The sequence below is a fragment of the Ambystoma mexicanum genome, chromosome 6q (genome assembly GCF_040938575.1).
Source record: "Ambystoma mexicanum isolate Mex_15411 chromosome 6q, UKY_AmexF1_1, whole genome shotgun sequence".
In the NCBI taxonomy this organism is placed as follows: Eukaryota; Metazoa; Chordata; class Amphibia; order Caudata; family Ambystomatidae; genus Ambystoma; species Ambystoma mexicanum.
The window spans coordinates 36674811-36693904 of NC_090937.1; the positions used below are offsets into that span (position 1 = coordinate 36674811).

Here is a 19094-nt window from a genome sequence, read left to right on the forward strand (position 1 = left end):
CCTTGACCCTGGACCTTCCTTGACTTGACCAAGCACAGACAATTGGCCTCATTACGAGTCTGGCTGTAACCCTGCCAGTGCTACTGGCGGGTTGCCGCCAGACTCGCAACATTTTACTGGCACCTGACTTCGCAGTGCCATCGTGACATTACAAGTCACACTGGCGCAGGAATTCATGTGCTGGATTTCATAACTCCCCATTCCCATACAGTCCCATAGGACTCTATGGGAGTGGGATGACGGAAGGGTTGGTACCGTTGCTAATGGTGCTGGCACTTCCATGAAGAATCTGCCTACCAGGGCCGCTGTGCCAGGCAGGGTCAGACCTGTTGGGCGCAGCAGCCCTGGCAGGCAAACTTGTAATTTGCCGGTACGGAAACAAGGCTGCCGGTAAGCTTACCGGCAGCCTTGTTTCTGGACCGGCAAGGTCATAATGAGGCCCAATGTTGTCCCCAATGTATTCGAGAACACCTACAGTTGTCTCTGGAAGAATCCGTTATAAGGATCCTTACCTAGGCTTACCCTAGTGGGTTGGATTGAGTTGAGTTATTACCTAACTTTACTTGAACTTTTACTTACCTTTGGAAACCCTTAATAATCATAACCACTGGCACTACTTGTCTATACATAAACATAATTGAATAAATATTTGCTTTGGAACTGGTGACCTGTGTGCACAAGGACCCAATCCATTTTAGGTTTAGGCTTTATAAAATGTAGGGAAGCGGTTTTGTGTTGATTCTAAGAGTTATTTATATCCTTATGCATCTGAGTTACTTACTTGGGTTGCCTTGGTTATTGTATCAGATGCTAATCTATCTCTCCTAAGAGTGAATGTATACATCTATTCCATAAGGCTTTTGTATGATAATATTTGCCTAGTAATCCCATCTGCTTATTGTGTAAACTAAAGGCCTAATAAATAATGTTTTTTTCCATACTTATTGTCTAACTTTAATTACTGTTGTTGCTCTGTGTGAACTCATTGAAGCTCTAAACTACTTTACACCCTTCCTGAGATTAGGCCCTCACCTTCTTTCTCGAGCCCTTTGCTCAGCCACCTCCAATTCTGTGAGGGTCAGGCACTTCTCCAGGCAGAGAGTAGTGGGTAGGTCTCTCTCCTCTGCAGGTGCCTCCCTCTGGAATGGGCTCCCTGCCCCTCTCAAACCTAAACCGGACCACATGAAGTTCCGGAAGCAGCTCAAGACCTTCCTTTTCACCTTTGCTTTCTCTCTCCCCTGCTCACCAAACGGTATCCTGTGCTGACTTGTTGCCTGGGTACCCTCAGAGTCTCACTGGTTCCAGGCTCCCACTTGACCAGTAGCCCCCGAACTGATTCCAGGCCTACTGCACACCTAGGGGCTGTATTTAGAACCCTACAGTACCCTTCCTCCTTGCACTTATCCAGAGCTGCACTGCCCTGGCGGCACTTACTCAGAGCATTGCTGCTCTTACTGCACTTCCCCTTTCTGTCCCCCTGGCACTTCCCCTCGCCCTCCCCCTTGCACTTTTGTGTATCACACTTGCACAATCTGAATGACACATGGGCTAGTAAGATCGTTTGTTTTGTTTTCCCTCTGTCTTCCCTCACTTGTTTTGTCTTGCCTAGAAACACTTGTGTACAGGCACATTAACATGACTTATCATATCATATCATTATGAGGTCGCCAGTTGTCCGCCGGTAGTACTGGTGGCCTACCGGCAACCTCTGCTTACCATTTCCACCACCCATTATCCCGGTAATACCAGGATATTACTGGCGGCGGCGGAACTATAAGTTCCCATTTCCGTGGAGTCCCTCCCATAGGACTCCATGAAAACGTGAACACTGAAGCACCGACGCCGTAACGGTGCTGGTGCTTCAGTGATTTATCTGCCAGGAGTTCACTGCCCCTAGCGGCAGACTCGGAGGGAGCAGGTCTGGAAAAGGTGCTAGTAATGTTGTTATCGGCACCTTATTTCCGGACTGGCTCACTCTTAATGAGGGCCTAAGCCTTGCCACTCTACTACCTCACCTGATTGGGTTTGGCTAACCTCTCTGTGTCTTCCTTGTTCAACTTAATATGGTGGCCTTCCAAAATCCTCCCACACAGGCTGATTTTGGAGATCCATCTTAACAACTTGTAAAAAAGAATCAATAGGACTATCAGGAAAAAGGGAAAGGAATAAGCACATTTGGTTACATTGGTAACACAATCATATTGTTTAAGTTTCTATCAGCCTCATTATAAGGTAGGTGGTATCTCCACAGTAAATCCACCGAGGTACCACCAAACTACATTACTGTTACCACCACTTGATTTGGCGGTATTACTGCCAGATTACAAGTGAAGGTAGGTGATGTTAATCCCCATAAATTGGAGTCCATAGGACTCCATGGGGGATTTTGATGGTATTACCGCTGCTGATAATTCTGCTAGCGGTAATAACACCAAGTTGGCTAATTTTGGGTGGCAACGCGGCAGAAATACCTGCAGCTTCTTGCTGGAGTTTTTTCCTCCACCTTAACCCCAAACTCATAGTTGGGCGGTGCAGTAATGCTGTGTAAATTGTATTATCGCCACATTTTACTGCACTGCCCACATTATAATGAGGTCCTATGTGTTTTCACAGACTTTTATTTTGGTTGTGAAGTCACCATTTTATATTTAATGGGAGGGCCCTGCCCTCCATAACCCCCATTACACAGCATAGCTTCTGGCAAAGATCATTGTAAGGTGCCCTGCAAGGTGCCTACTTGCCTTTTAGGTTGAGTAGGGCACCCTGCTTGCTTATGTTGGAGTGATCACCTCTCAAGGTGCAAGTGCTTATAATGTGTGATCAAAACCTTTCAATAATACAGCTCCAATAAGCAAATGACGGAGGTGTAGATGCGCGTACTTCATATCAGCCCAGTCTCATATTTGAAGCCGTTATGAGGAGGAGAAGGACACATGCTCATTTACATAAACATTGTAGGCTGGGGTTCATATCCTCCTAGTAGCTACAGTTGCTTTTCAGGGAAGCCCTTTTGAAGATAAATCAAGATTGGTTATGCTCAAAACATGACTTCCGTTATCTCTGCTTCTTAAGAGTCCTCGCCGGCCGGTGATGGAAGGAAATTGGTGAATGTATGAGGATGATTTTGCAGACAATAAAACAGATTATTCAGGAAACATACACAAACACACTGTCCGAGTCTCATTCCAAATATTTCTTTTTTTATTTTCAATCACATACATATAGTATTTATTCATACACAGTACTTTTAAAATCTTGAGTGCCTTATTTTTTTTCTTTCTGATCGGTTGGTTTTTCTTTGTTTTGATCAGGGATTTTTTTCCTGTTTTTATTAAAACATAATAAGTTCAGGGTGGGAGATTCTTAAGCTTCTTCTCACATTCTGACCTGATTATATTTTGTCATAAAAGTGCAGACCTTTCGAGTGATGGGAAAAGAACTGTCATTTTTACAAAGCACTGTCTTCAGAGGAACCGGCAATGTGTCTTATTCTTTGACCGGAAACAAAATGATTCACAAACAGTACATAAAAAAGACCATTCGATCTTGAAATAATGTCATAATATTTTTAATTTTTTACACAAAGATTATTACAACTAATCTAAGCAGTTGAAAATCCTCCCCCTCCTCTATAATTCAAACTCCTGAAGAGGAGCAGTTTACAAACTTTTGCTTATGAAGTTGGTAGGATTTTTTCCTATTTTAAAATGTCTGCCCTAATAGCACTGGCATTGCATTTGTTTAGCCGCTGCGATTTGGTTTTGCCACCAAAACAAGACCCCCTTGTCTCTTCACCAACTCTACTCTTATTTAACATTCATGAATGAGTCAATGAGGAGAACGCAATGCATGATGTATGGTGTCGCTTGGATGCTCTGATCCACTGTCTTTGCTGAGAATGGGATGGATTTATGCTCTACCTTGGAAAGTGCATGTTTACCTGCATGACTTATTTCTGAATGTCCTGCCAGGTATTATTTCAAACCCTGTTGCCCTGAAAAATGTACATTCCCAGGTTGAGAGCGGAGCTCCTCAACCTTAATTGTCTGCGTGTATGGTAATGGTGGTGAGGCGTAGCCCGGTTAACTGAGCGTAGAGAAAGGTATGTTTGATGCGGGTAGCTTGGGATTGTGCCATCTGTTCAATGAATGTGGCTACCTGCAGCGGCATTCAAAGCAGTCAGCGAGAGGCAAAAGAAAATTGTTCACTTCCAAAATGGAGTTCAGGTCATCATCACACAACTGTGTTTGACAAACGTAGCTATGGTGATTTCTGGGGCGCGGCTCCAGGATGTAAAGCACCTGTGGGATTTCGATCTTTTCAACTCTTCAAGGAGATGTGCTCCCTGCCTCATGAAGTTCTGTTAGCTTGACTGCCTTATCTCTGGGACTTAGTTCTGGATTCCCAAGAGCAGCGTCTTCAACGGCTTCAGCTACATTGAGTCGCAGCGAACGGGGTAAACGTTTCACAAAAAATATGGGTATCTCTCTGATAAGGTTTGAGAAAAGTAATGCAATTGGTCAAAAACAGCCACATTTGAGCTGCGTTTAGGAAAAAAGGCATTTTTCACACTTTAATGCATAGAGGCTAACACACAACTGAAGGCAACAGAATGGCAATAGTGAAGCCCAGGGTTCCATGGGTTGCAGAATCAGTGAGCGGTCAATCGTGGAACTTGGATCGTTCGCTGCGCAGACCACGCTTGGCTACATGTTGCAGCATTTCAGACTAATTTCATCAGATCCCACTGGTGAAATAGTCTACACCAAAGTGCTTCTTGGACAACCGGTTCTGTGCATGCATGGGAATGGCACTGGACTATGGGGCAAAGAGCTGAGGCCAGGTTGCTTTCACGAAGCGTGTTCCACACGCCTCTCTCTGAGGCAGTGACCGTAGGAGTGGGGTTGTGGTGTGAAGGAAGCCTAATGTGAGAACACCCCTTTTGGGGTACAACATTTTGTTGTCCTTAAAATCAAACTCACCCTTCCCACACACCTTGCCTGGCACAAGGATGCTCTGAATGAATACGTTTCTGTACGGGAGCAATTTTCCCTTGTGCGAATACTGTGCACAATTGCCGTTACGCCAGTGTGAAGATTCTGGCATAAGGGAGTGCAAATCCAGAGGTCTATTACAGAAACTTTGCCTTGTCCCAAGTGGAATCTTTTCAGGTACTAGAACCAGGGCAAACATTGCTCTACTGTAATGCTTTGCTTTAAATGCGTTTTTGCACCAGAGAAGTGTTGGCCTTATTGCTCATATACAACGCATTAGGGCAAACTTTGCTCTGGTGCAAAATGCATCGAAAGAATATATTTTTCCCCCCACTGCGAGTGCTAATAACGTGCAGAATGACATTTGCCCCAGTGTCACGTTGTATTGGTGATTCTATTGGAAGTTACTGCCTGCCCTTTAGATCTAGGTAAGAAACGTCTATTAATGTTGTTGGGGCATTTTACAATGCAAGCAATCTGCCTCACCGCCTCCCTACCAGTGCGCTTGATAATCCACCACAGCCATCCTCGGAGGTCTCCACACGGTGTGTGTACTTTGCCTGCAACATGCGTCCCAGAGGTGTACACTAGTTAGACTAGAAAGTCCTTAGGGAGACTGCTGTTAAACCTATAGCAAGGATGCTCCCAAAACATCATAGGCACTTCTTTTTGTAGTACCACTGCATTTTCTGAGTAGTGGTTTTCGCAGAGGTCCACGATTAATTCTACGCTCTAAAATGGGATGTCCACCGTTATTGAGATCCACGGTTAATCCTACGCTACGAAGCAAGTCCTTTAGATGTGTGGAAATCTGCTTTACTGAAAAGAGGAATGCAGATGTCACAGAATACACGTTGGCAAGTCTTTATGACACCCACACGCCCCTTGACAGGACTATTCCCTTTTACTGGTATGAGAATTCTGCTTCCTATCTAGCGTCGACTTTAGAAGACATTTCTAGCTCCGCCCACTCGCTGGGCCGAACGTTTAAAGGGCCCATGTGCGGAATATACACACGCACTCATTGATGCATACCTCAAAAGGTGTAGCTAAAATAACGGCTGGTACTGTCTATCCACCGAACAATACAAACCAGTTGGGTTTTCAGAAGGACAAATGCACATGTAAATAATGCCCAATGAGACACATAATATATAAGTGTCCCGGGTCTACCATGCATGATTCTGTTCAAGAATGTCGGCAAGAAGGAGGATGGTGGTGGAACCCAACTTGTTTTGACTGACTACCCCAGAGACATACGCGCGCGAGCGGCATCCACAATGTACAGGCTAACCTACTGCCGTTCCTAGCATGCAGCGGGCAGCGGGTTTCGTTCCCCACCTCCCTCTTCAGTGCTACAATTTTCAAACAGAAACAGAGAATAATTTGTTTAACGTGAAGGCACTTATCAAAATCGAAGACATTCTTTGCAAAGGCCACACCCTATCGATTTGCTATCAATCGGAGCTAGCAATGGCATCTGCATGGATTGAACCTTGAACTTGTGGATCAACATCAAATGTGTGTTGGACTAGAGTGTGTAATTGCTTGCTAATTTATCAGTTGCAGGCCCCAAGGACTCATTCTTCCCAATCGTATGATTTTTCAATTCGGAATTAATACAACACCAAAGATACACCATGCGATTCTTTTCTTATTGGAACTCCCAAGCAGAAAATCATATTCTTGCATAGAGCAACAAAGCGGAAGCTACGTTTATGAGATATTCAATCAATATTTGAATGATCATACTAGCCAATCAGATCTGCGCTCAAATTTCAGACATAAAATTTGGGTACAAACTGGTTACTTTCCTTTTATGTGCTCCTCCTCAAGAAGATGCAATAAGAGGAGCCAATTTTCCTTCTGCTGTGTGCTACTTTTCTTTTGTTATAAGGGATGCTATACTGATTACAGAGCTCTGTGGTGTCACTTTGCCTTTGTTCTCCTCTAGCTTTGCCTTTATTTTTTATAACAGATTTGGTTCAGCAACCACTTTCTGGGATATTTCCGCAGCCCTGTTATGGAGGGCAGTAGGCCTCAATCTTCTTGGGGCAGTTAGTGACTTTTCATGGCACTTGCATAAAGGCACCTCCTGGGACAATTGGAAATGAATGGAATTGATAAAAGTTTATAATCCGTTCAGTGTACACAGTGTGCGACCTGGGGATAACAAAATCTCAGTTTATCTAATAGGGTTCCAAGCGCGAACATTGGCTCAAGCCATATGTGGGAGATGGATATAAAAATAGACTGTAATGTACAATTTTCTTGCCATTCACAATTCTTTGACTGCAAAATGGTAGCCATTTTGAAGTTTTTTGTCAACGCTGCTGTTTGGAAGATTGATATGATTGGGAGATCAACAACTCCCTCTGTAGAACCAACTATTGCTTATTTGTCCTTATCTCAGTCACATGTGGCCTTTATTAAGGCCCCTATGGGCACAGCTCCTCCACAAAATCTAGACCATTCTGTAGTATTTGCAAGCAGGGAGAGGAATTTTGCCTCTGTAGGGAGTATGAGAACCATGACAGGAATGGGGTTAAGAGCAGCAAAACTAATCTTTAAACTAAAGGGAAGCAGGCCGTAAGCAGAATCAAACGAAGAGCAAGCCCTGACCCAAATCAAATGAATTCTGGGCAAATTGTTAATAAAAATAAATGTTAACATATCCTGCAGACAAAGGGCCTGATTCATGGATTATTTGCGCCAAAAAAAACGGGATTTGTACGCCATTCTGCCCGCAAATCCCTCTTTAACTAATGGGGATTTGCGGGCAGAATGGCGCACGCATCCCATTTTTTTTGGCGCAAACAATCCATGAATCAAATGGATGAAAGTGAAGCATTTAACAGGAGTTTCTGTATCCTAATAAAATATTGCTCAGCTATATAACAGGACAGTCAGGATCTGTGACTACAATTATAATAGTGCCAGATTTCATCGACAGTGCAGATTTCCTGAAGCACTGTGTTGCTCTATGTACTTTTCTGTTTTTTCTGCTGTGAAATTTCAGTGAAGTAAAAAAATCCCAAATGAGTTACCCCGTACTTAATACATTTGTGTTTTCTTTGACAAAATCAACAATACTGCAGCAAAACACATCATCTCCCTAAAATATGTGAATAAATAAAGCTGGTTCAAGGGGAGGAGGAGATTTACAAACCCCTTCTCCCCCCCACACTGCCAGGTCTGGTTTTCCAAACTTGCCTCTCCATGAACATAAGAAGGCTGCTAAACAGTTGGTTCATCTAATCACCCAGAACAAACTCTGAGATAAACAGGAGTGCTTTCTTTGCTGCCATTTGGCCATTTTAGCCAGTGCCATCCTCATGCAACTTCAACACAATGGCATCTGCCTTTGATCCCAGGCTCTTGAGTTGGCCATCAGGTTAAGTGTATGGTTCCAGAGGCGGGAGTGGTTGTCGGCAGATGGAGCTAAAACCACCAATGATGTAGATACAAAGATCAGGGAAAAAACACATTTGGTTACTCATTAACCATGTACTTGTATATCAATGCATCTACTTTTCTCGGTTATGGCTCTATACAATGAGCTTAGTTGTGTTCTTTAATGTTACAATCAAAAAAGATTGTAACAAATTAGCAATTTAACTTTTTCATGACTTCTCAGTTGTATGGAATGATCAATGCATGTAGTAACTTCCCTTACTGTGGGTCAAATTTAGGAAAGATTGATCTTTTTGAAGCCTCAATAAGTCACTCAGTTAGAAGTATTGTACTGTGAAATTCCATGCACAAGCTGAAAGGGTGCCTGGTTGGGATATGGCTTGATCAAAATGCATGACTCGTAGGATTTAATTTCTGCTGGAAAGTTCCTGCGTGAAGCTATTCTTTGAGAAAAGTATTCTTCTCCAACACATGGAACAGGAGACTGCAATTGTTGCTCTCCAAACATTGGGGATTACAACTTGTATGAAACACAACCATTATAGTCAACGGTTAGGGATCATGGGAGTCATTCTCCAAAACATCTGTAAAGACAAAGGTTGCAGACCACTGATGTAGAACTTTCTGACCTAGCCACTAAACAATTGCAAGCAAATCTTTATAACAATGTGCCAGCTCAATGATGACTTGAACATTTCGATGATTCATAGCCCACACGAACTAGTAAAAATAAGTGGGAAACCATACGTACAATTAAACTATACAAAAATATGTTCAATTCCTTATCAAATGTCACAGTTTAGGTTCACCCACTCTGAAAGGATGATCATCACAAAGATACCTTATGATAAATACAGACATTAATGGCTCTTTCCATCTTGGCCATCAATGGTCCTTGCATGTCTTTTCTGTAGACTTGTCGATGCTGGTACTTTGTGGCCTGGGCAATGGCTAACATAGGATTGTAGTTCGATCATGCAGAACAAAAGGCAGGTGCAACGCCCATCTGATTATAGTACTGACATGGCAAGGTGAAGAGCCACTGTATTATTGATTGCTCAGGAGGTTTCATTGGTGTTTATCTTGTACTGGCCATATGTCCAACTCGATCAGTTGTATAAATACAAGGGATCTTCTATGTACATGAAGAGCTACAAAACAGCAGCCTCCACCGGTTGCATTATTGACCAGTTACATGGACAAGCAGCATACCCATTCAGGCTTAAGCCTCCAGAGTGGTGTGTCTGGTATGCCATCAAGATATTTCCACAAATCACAGATGGCCATCTTAAAGGGTTATCAAAGATGTACTTTACAATCATGATAAAGCTTCTTGCTCATATAATTTGAATTAAATAATCAATATGGACTTAAATTGGACTCTCTAAAAAGAGTCATGCGAACATGAACAAAATGATCCAGTTCAGTGATTTTTGTCTTTATCTTTCAACTTGTTTAGTGATCAGTCTCTTTTTTTTTGTTGCAACAAAAAGTACAAATGAGTTAAAAACATGTTGAATTATTGCAATAAAAATGTAAATAAAACTAAGTGAAAATTGAGAACTTACTTCTCCTTCCCGTGGAAGAAAGGAAAAGAGATTGTCTGAGCCACCAGGGATTCATTACACCAAACACTAACAAAAATACTTCTATTTGACTGTTTCCAGCATTTATACATTCACTTTTTGTTCTTAGTTTGACAACCCTTTGCTCGTACTCACTTCAAGAAATGTGTGTATTCTTCAAAAAGAAAAGATTTTGGCAGCTGAACTTAGCCTTCAATTTACAATGAATCATGCAGATCTTGTGTGAGGTCAATTTCAATGTGTTCAAACATAAATTAATAATGTCCCTGTCTGTGTCACTTTCTAATTTACAGACAATCAAATGCCAAATCTATTTTGGTTCTTAAGTCATGTATCATGTATTGGTACAAAGTGGGAGGCAGGGGGAACAATTGAAGTTTAGATTCACTATCAAATGAGATAGCATTGCCGTTTCTCCCGCTTCCGAATGAAGATGACCTTCTAAGGATCCGAGAACATTGTATTCAAATATTTAGTTGAAGCACAGGATATCCTTGAAATTGGAAAAATTGTTGAAGCCATCCATTTAAAGACTCCAGTACGTGTCCCAAAGAGCAGACCAATAAAATCTTAAGATGCAACCTTTTTGAAGCACTATCCTTTCACATGGTTATGGTTGTTTTGTGGACACCTGTATGTAATCTTTCTAGACTTTAAAAATAAAGGTTAAGGCTAACTTTACAATTAGGTTCCTTGGCAATGACATTGAGTATATATCGACCGAGTTGGATGTTTCTTATTTTTTTATCACTACCGGGGCATATTTCACGACTGGTTACAGTCAATGAAACAAAAACAAATATTTTTCCACCTAATTCAGCTTCAGCACAAACATACAGTACGTTCCTTCTCAAACCATTAGACAATGGATGGATGGCAGGACAGCTGTATACGATGTAAGTCATACCGTGCTAGGGCATCACTGCCTGTTCTTACAGCACTTATTTTTCTACCACCCAAGTGCATCATCTGTGTCGTCAATTTTGCACATTTTTAGGGGTGTAAGGAATTGCAGAATTCTAAATAAAAATTCAAAGACAAACATCTTGAAGGTGAGATAAACCCACTGGACAAAACAGTTCTTGGGTTACTTGGAACCCTGATGAATGTAATCCAAAGAATATATTGAAGAGGTTGAAACAGTAGACCCATAAACATGGGGATTGAGGAAACATTCTTCAGGGGCATTAGCAACACAAACAAACAACAACCACATGTTTGTGACCCTCATGAAAAGGTCTCCATTGGACAATGCTGGATGAAACCGTAAATAATGCTTAAGTTCTACTAACCCCATGCATGCAGTCTGTCATGCAAACACCCATGTGCTGATCCCAGTCTGGTGTTTTCTAACTTGATCTGCAAAGTATGTAAACATCAAAAAGGATTGGGTGTTGGCAAAGAAGTGTAGCTTTGGTTGACTCTCAGAGCGGCTGTTAACACCATGGGTTTGCCTCAGCTGGTCCAAGTGCAGCTCGGAATAGTATCCGCTGCTTTTTCATGACCAACAATATTGCCAAGATCTTGGCCTCCTTACGCGGTAGGCGGTAAGGGATTACCAGCACTGGTAAGGGCACTGGTGCCGGTAATCCTTTACCACCCTATTCCGAGGTCCCTAAGCGGGTCCCTTCCTTAACGCCTGGTTTTCCCAGGCATTATGGAAGGGACCTTTTAAGGGACTTCAGAGCTAATAACGGTAGAGCAAATTGCGGTACCGTTATTAGCTCCATCCCCATTCCCATTGAGCCCTATGGGGGCTTGAATGGGAATGGGGAATGGTTCCCGGAATGGCGACTTACCCGGTCCTCCAAGGTTGGAATGACCCGGTAAGTCCCTATTTCGAGACCCTGGAATGCGGTAAGGGGGTAGCCATGGCACTAATAGCGCCATGGCTACCGCCTACCACATAATGAGGCCCCTTGTCTTTATTCAATACCCTGACATTGGGCATCATTACGACGTTGGCGGTAAGGGGTTAACGACAACGGTAAGGATGCCGTTGCCGTTAACCCCTTACTGCCGCGTTACAAGGTCCCTTAGCTCCATCCCCATTCCCATTGAGCCCTATGGGGGCACGAATGGGAATGTGGAATGGTTCTCAGAATGGGGACTTACCGGGTCCTCCAAGGTTGGAATGACCCGGTAAGTCCCTATTCTGAGAACTCAGACCCGGAATGCGGTAAGGGGTTAGCCACGGTGCTAATAGCACCATAGCAACCTCGTAATGAGGCCCATTGACTCTTTTGCATTCTCTCCAGACACAACAAATCTATGCTATTCATTTTCTGTACTGATTACTATAGATGGATCTTTACGTGGCAGCAAATAGGTAATCCTGATTCTTCAATATCCTCAAATCACAGAGTCTCATAATGAAGCACTTGGCTAGAACCATTGGCCCTAGCTTCTTCAGGGCTGGATGGAATTTCTAAAATATTATCAGGTTATTATGCCAGGTACCTGTTATAGTAATAGAACATATTAATATATGGGGGGGGATCATAATGGCACATGCTTAAATAACACGCACACCTGATTGTAGGTGCAGTTCACTGAAGAAAGGCATGAATAAAGAAATATATCATGTGTACATTCACCCTATGCGTAAATGGCACGTTTGACCCCCTTAACAGTTAAATAAGGCACTACATCACTAATCTGAGAGAATGATGCACCCATCTGTGGGTGAACATGTCCAAAATAATATTGGTGTGTTTGTTAGTCCTCAAACTTCCTCGCTTATTTTCAATGCGCTTGAGCTCCAAGGGGTGTTTCTTCAAGATAGTAAAAGGAATTAAGGATGTCCAAACACTTGGTGTCCTTGCAAAGCTTTGACGCAATGAAGCTTTAGTTTGTTATGTTTGTGGGCGTGGTTGTGTCTTGCTTCCATGACTCCAGTGGGAGGCTTTGCGGTGTATTCTCTGAAGAGTCCCTCAGGAAAATGCAATGATAGAAACATTACCTTTGTAGAGTATAGTGAGAGTATAAAGAGCTCTTTAAACAAGGGTCTAACGCCTTAAACATTGGTTGGCCAAGACAGCGTCCCGTCAAGGGCAACTTTCTGTCCATTATCAAAGAACGGAAATGTTTATTGCTATCATATACCCAAAATAAATGAGGATTGTTTTGATGGTGTAGTGCTGGTTTGTTTCCTCAATGGTCTGTCATGGATTAGTACAATGGAAGGGGATTTCCCTTGTCAATTCTTTGACCAAAAAGGAGCAGCGATTTGAGTTCCCTCTACACAATGAGTTCCCGTACAGCTAACGTTAGAGTATGATCAAGATGGGTCTGCCCAATACATAGGTTGGACAGCAAAGTTATTTTGTAAGAAGACCTCCAAGCGCACTGTAGAATGAACTGCTCCGTAGCAGTCACGTGCCCTTCCGCCACAGCTTGCCAGTACGTCCCCTGCAATGCTTTGCCATTTCCCTGTATGTGTTTCCACAAGCATTGGCATGCTCTGTAAACTGGTTGAAGGTTACGCTGCTGAATATTGCTATCGACATAGTATGGCCTCCGAATAGTGGGTGTTGCTAAATTAGCAATGACGTACTGTTCAAATAGCCATGTTCAATATGTGCTCTCAGAAGGCATCCAAAGTGGACATTCCTGAAGCATAATTATTGCTAGAATATATACTGCTGCAACTCAGCTTTTTGGAAAAGTAGCTGTAGTTACTTGTCAGGTAAAAACAGAATAATCTAAATAAGGTTAAAAGAAGAAATGTCATGTCTCCATTTGGAAACATTGCTTGGCAAGTGCGCTCCCAAGGCACTGGACTGATTCATGTGTTTGTTCCTCTTGCTGGCTTCTCTTCTGGTCTCTCCAGGAATCTTTGGGGTTAATTCATGGAACGTTTAGCGCGGTGCACTGCCAACAAACACGTAGAACCAGGACTAATTGACAGAGCGGTGCAAAGTGTATTTTGCGGAGCAAAGTCACTCTGCACTGCAAAAGTACTGTTTGCACCATGTTAAATTAGCCTAATTCACAAAAAAGCCCTAAATATGCGCTACTTAGAGCTTTTATTTCAATTAGGCCCTTTCAGCACGGTGCAAAGAGTACTTTTGCAGTGCAAAGGGACTTTGCGCCGCAACAATATATTTTGCACCATTCTGTGAATTAGACCCTTTGTGTATGTTTTTACCCATGGGCTCATCCTAGATTTGCTGATGATGCACTGACACGCCCTCTTGACTCTGATTGGCTCATACCACGGTGTTGCTAATCTCACTTGGAAAGTAAAAGAGGATCCCTTTGACAATGACAATGTCTCCTAAAACAGTGGCAGTAGATAGATATGGAGGCGGGGCTCATTGAAATCTGAAGTACTGCAAATCTTTTAGAGAAGCAGCAAACATACAATAAAATGGTTTAGAACATGGTAACCACTGTATTTTGTGCTTGTTTTCGTATCTTTGTGTTTTACTTAGACCGCAGTGTGCTACTCGTGAGTGGGCATGCCAGTGTTTCAATGACCTTGAACCTATGGTAGAAGCTCTTGTCCAAGACACAAACGTCATCATTCAGAACAGGCCCTCCTGGCACCATGTAAGCTGGAGCAGTCAGGCACATTAGACTGGTCTATTGCACATTACAAGCCTCATATGCAACAGATGAGGCTTACAGGGCAGAAGGATCAGTCTGATGATGAGCAATGATGCCTCAGGAAGGTTCAGAGGTAACAAGTCAGCCATGTCTCAGCGCAGCAGTGACCTGCCCTGCACTAGAGCACTTAGCTTCACATGGGAGCATCTCTCAGATTCCAGCATGACTCAGTATCCAGAGGGGTCACTGTGTGTGGCAACTGAGAGATGGCGGGGGAGCGTCCTGTAAAGGAGACCCTCTGACATAGAAGCACCCACAAAACGAAGAAAACCAAGGCATGCAGCAGCCGCCATTACAAGTCTCCTTTCCAAAGGGCCGAGCTTGGCCTACCGATCTTCATTCCTAATAGGTGTCGCTCAGCTGGGAATGGCATTAGCCACACCTGAGATTAATTGTCCTGCTTTGCATTGCTTTAAACCCTGAATCAGGGGTCTGGCTGTTCAGGGGATGCTTTCTTTAATATTATGTTACACTGTCTCCCAACAGTTGTAATACATTGAACGCTTCTCAACCGTGCTTCCAATAATGGCATTGGAACCAATGAGTGGGGTCCTACTGACCCTATTCACCATGAGCCCCACGGATCCATGTATGGCTATTATCTGCAGCATAGGAGACACTCATATAAACGTACCACAAAGGAAGGTCTACGATTGACCAATAGGCTGGCATTTTGCCATGTCTCATGTTCGATGGACCTTTCCTTAAAGAGTCTCTCTAGTCAAATATTCTATGCTGGCAGATCTTTTTTACATTCTTGTTCTTCGATGAAAGCACGGGACATATAGTTTGAATTCCAGAACCCATACTATTCAGGGTGTAATTCAGTGCATGGCAAGGATCCATTTCTGGAGCCGATGTGTTTAGGTGCCGGGGCTTGCAAGGCACTCCCCGGCCTGATCGCCAGCTCCAAGGTGTCCTGCTAGTAGACTTTAGGAACTCACAAACAGCTGGTGATGCATATCCATATTACGTGCGCGGTGCACCCTGGAATTCATAATACTGTTTTCACAGAAGAAAAACAGGAATGTCACTTCCAGAGCGGAACACGACCGGAAATCCACATATCCCGTAGCTCGTATATGTGGATGCGGCGTTTGGGCATCTCAAGCTGCTTACATTGGGTCAGGTACTCAAGGTTTCAGCGCAATTCTTTAATGGTTTGGACCTGTGTGCTAAGATGTGATATAAGCAGCTTTTGAAACACGCAGGGCATATTTGATGAAGGTGAAGTCCTATGGGCAACATTTATGGAGATTGCCTCTAAAATGTGTGGGAGCCAAGGGTCACTCAAGGAATGGCTCCCGCAGATGTGCCAAGCGATTGTAAGATATCCTGTGCCTCTCCAGAGCTGCTCCTTGGAAAACCTCATGGAAGATGAGGAAGTGGACCTGGCCTATCAGTAAATTCCACAGACTTCTCAGCGGCGGTTCCCGATCTCTTCACGCAAACTGCACTCTGCACATATAACACCGTAGAATTGAAAGGCTAGGGCCAGCCTTACAGGGGTTTCAACTAAAAATATAGGCTTCGACTGATCTTCTAAAAAACAAAATCATTTCACTGGAATTGAATCAGCTGCTGTGATATTTCCTCTCAATGACGCGTTCCAGATTTCCCATGTGCAGTTGCTGCACTAATCGTTTTTCACGACTGTCCTAAATCTAAGTTGTACATCTTTACGGTGTCGAATAACAGAGATGTACTAAGAATATGTCTGATTTACACCAACGTTAAACCTGGAGGGCCTACTCCACTCTCAAAGAAGTCAGTAGCAGGAACTCGCTCTTACCGCTGAGTTACTGCATCTCAGCGATACAGTCAGGAGTAAGTCCAAGTACGAGCTTCTTCGCGAATGATTCAAATAGACCTCTTCAGCTTTAAGTCCAAGGGAAGTCCGAGTAACCTCTTTCTGAATCGGCTCCTAAGTGTCTGACAGAGCGGTGTGTCCCTGTGAAATTCTCTTTTAAAATATATTTTCTACAAAGATTTGTATAGAGAAAACAATAAATACATAAATAAATAAATAAACTAAGCAATGAATAAATTACCTGGCATTATAATACAGCTGCATTCACACCTTCCACTCACCATTGGCCTCCTGTTGTACTATATACGATATATATATACATATAGTGTATGCTGTACAGTCATGTGTACTATAATCTACATGTGTGTTAGTATGTTTACATCTATGGTACATGCGTGTTTATGTGTGTGTGCCTATCTCCTTCCAGCGGGCCAGGCAAGCAGACAGTGACACATCCATACATGAGCTGCAGCCGCTTCAGAGGCAGGGAGATAGACACACGCACACCACCGTCTGAGAGGCTACTGCACACCTTGTCATGTCGCGATGAGAACGAATGGTTTCACTTTGCTGGGTTGGCAGCCATTAGTGTGCCCCTTGTGGAACGAGGCGCTTTTTTCGCTACCTTATTCTTCGCAGTAAGCATCATTGGAAGAAGAACAAAGCAGAGCAAATGTTAGTTAAATATACATTTTGCGCTTAGCTGCATTACATAAATCAGTAGAGAAGCAGGCTGAAAGGGACTTCGAACTTTCTCGTCGCATTGTGTGTTGCTCCTTTGCAGGTTGCGTGCTGTTGGTCTCTAGATCTGGATTTGCGCAGTTATCTCCTGAAGAAGGCCGGGTTTCGCAGGCAGGCGGCTAGTCACCTGCAGCATCCGAGGGGACCCGCGGATGCTTCCAGGCTGCTGTCGGTGTCCGACGCCAGGGTTTGATCAGTGGACATGGAGGAGATGTCATTGACGGATGAGGATGGGGGGAGGCTCTCACTGCTGTTCACTGCTGCACCTGTGCTGAGAAAATAAACAGCACAGTGATTAAATCTAAAAACCCGTTCGCAAAATAAGGGCTGAGCCCTCTGAAAGCGTGTTTGCTAAACGATCCACATAGTCGACCAGGTTTTTCAGTCCACACAAACCACTTTCTCCAAGAAGGAGCATTGATTCAGAACCCAACCTAATTTAAAAGTGCTCATATTTCCTCACAGTTTTCATGTCTATTTCGCATGGCTGTTTGTGGCTGCTTGGGGGCCTAGGAAGGTAAGTAGAATTACTTTGTCCACCATGTTCTATGGGCCTGGTTTCAAAATGCCTAGGTCCACAATGGAAACATGGCACTGTGAAAGGCTTAAAGGCCTGCCAATAGCAGGGCCAAAGACAGTGCTCAGTGTCCTTGAATGTTTTGCATAACCAGACATGCCTCTGCGCTTTGAGAATACTGTGTTGGTGGTTTGGTGTAGTATTGAAATGACCTTCCAGAAAGGGTAAACACTTAGCCAATTTTGCTTATTTTTCAGGCAGTTTGCAAATTTGGCAAATATGCATTTCTGGCACACATCCCTTCTCTAATATTATCAATTAAAGGTTTGCTAAGTGTACAACTATTTATCTTGCCTGTGAGTACATTTTGGAGCACCTTAATTTCTGTTGTACACCGGAAATCCTGGCTCCACCTTGGCTTGTTGGCTGAATGGGGTGTCCCTCTGTGCCAATCTTTCAGTGCAATGGTGTTCACGTTGTTGGATTGCAATTTGAAAGATTCCCTCCCTACCCCTCAGTCCTGTGATGTTCCCTTATTGCAGCAATTAGCATTGTGCATACAAAGGATGAAACATAACAGAAGGGTGCCAGACAGTCAATGCATTTATAAAGACAGACACCTGCCCCTTCTCACTCTAACTACCCTTTATGTCCCACATCCACCCCCGCCTTTCACCCAGTCTAATAAACAGAGCCTGCAAAGGTAGCTCAGGCTACAATTAAGCAATAGGATGCAAGCTGATGGGCTGGATCGAGTGGTAACAGCCTCATCAGGGCCATAACGATAGGACTAGTGCCATTTCCACCCATCAAGCCTGCCGGTGAGGATATTTTTGCTATTAGCACCTCAGGTTTTAAATCCTGCGTGCTGACAGCAATGTAATCATTTGAAGGAATAGTTCGTGCGTTTGCAGCGTCCTGTTCATTCAAACTAATGCTCACCTAAAATGGCCTTCGAGGAAATGGACGAGGGTCTCCATGTGGTGGTGCCTCTCTTCCAACAGTCGCTTAAACTTTAAAATACCACTAAAGTGCAATTAATGATCTGTTCAGATTAGGGTCTGCCAAAGGGCCACTCACCCCAGAGTGCTTCAAGGCCATAACAAAGGCTATAGGTGTTATGCAATTATCATGTAAATAACATATTTCTATGAATAATAAATGGTCTGGTTAAAATAATGTGTGATTTGTTCACTTTTCAAGCGTTACCTACAAAGTAGGGCATTATTTTATTATAGCTGTTTTTGTAACTTTTTTAGAAGCTTTGCATTTGACTACCATGACGCTACCTTTAGCCGCGCCCCATCGCTCCATTTCCCCCTTTCACTTCTCTTGACTCCCAATACGCCTTGACGCTCTCCATTTGCCCTAAAAACATAAATCTACTACCCGCTCCCTCACCCCCCACCACACCCCACCCC

At 43.4% G+C, this 19094-nt stretch overlaps 1 protein-coding gene across 15 annotated transcripts in view; it reads right to left on the reverse strand.

Annotated features, from left to right (window-relative positions):
• Positions 1-3178: 3178 nt before the first annotated feature.
• The window catches only part of MAPK10 (mitogen-activated protein kinase 10), a 928972-nt gene continuing 913056 nt past the window's right edge, over positions 3179-19094 (reverse strand). For 14 of the 15 annotated variants that reach the window (XM_069630429.1, XM_069630427.1, XM_069630418.1 and 11 more), the window contains one exon: positions 3179-17422. In XM_069630429.1, the coding sequence (XP_069486530.1) occupies positions 17280-17422 (143 nt within the window). In that variant the 3' untranslated portion in view covers positions 3179-17279. Of the gene's footprint in view, positions 17428-19094 lie in introns of all 15 variants that reach the window. The other variant, XM_069630430.1, reaches the window with a different exon arrangement.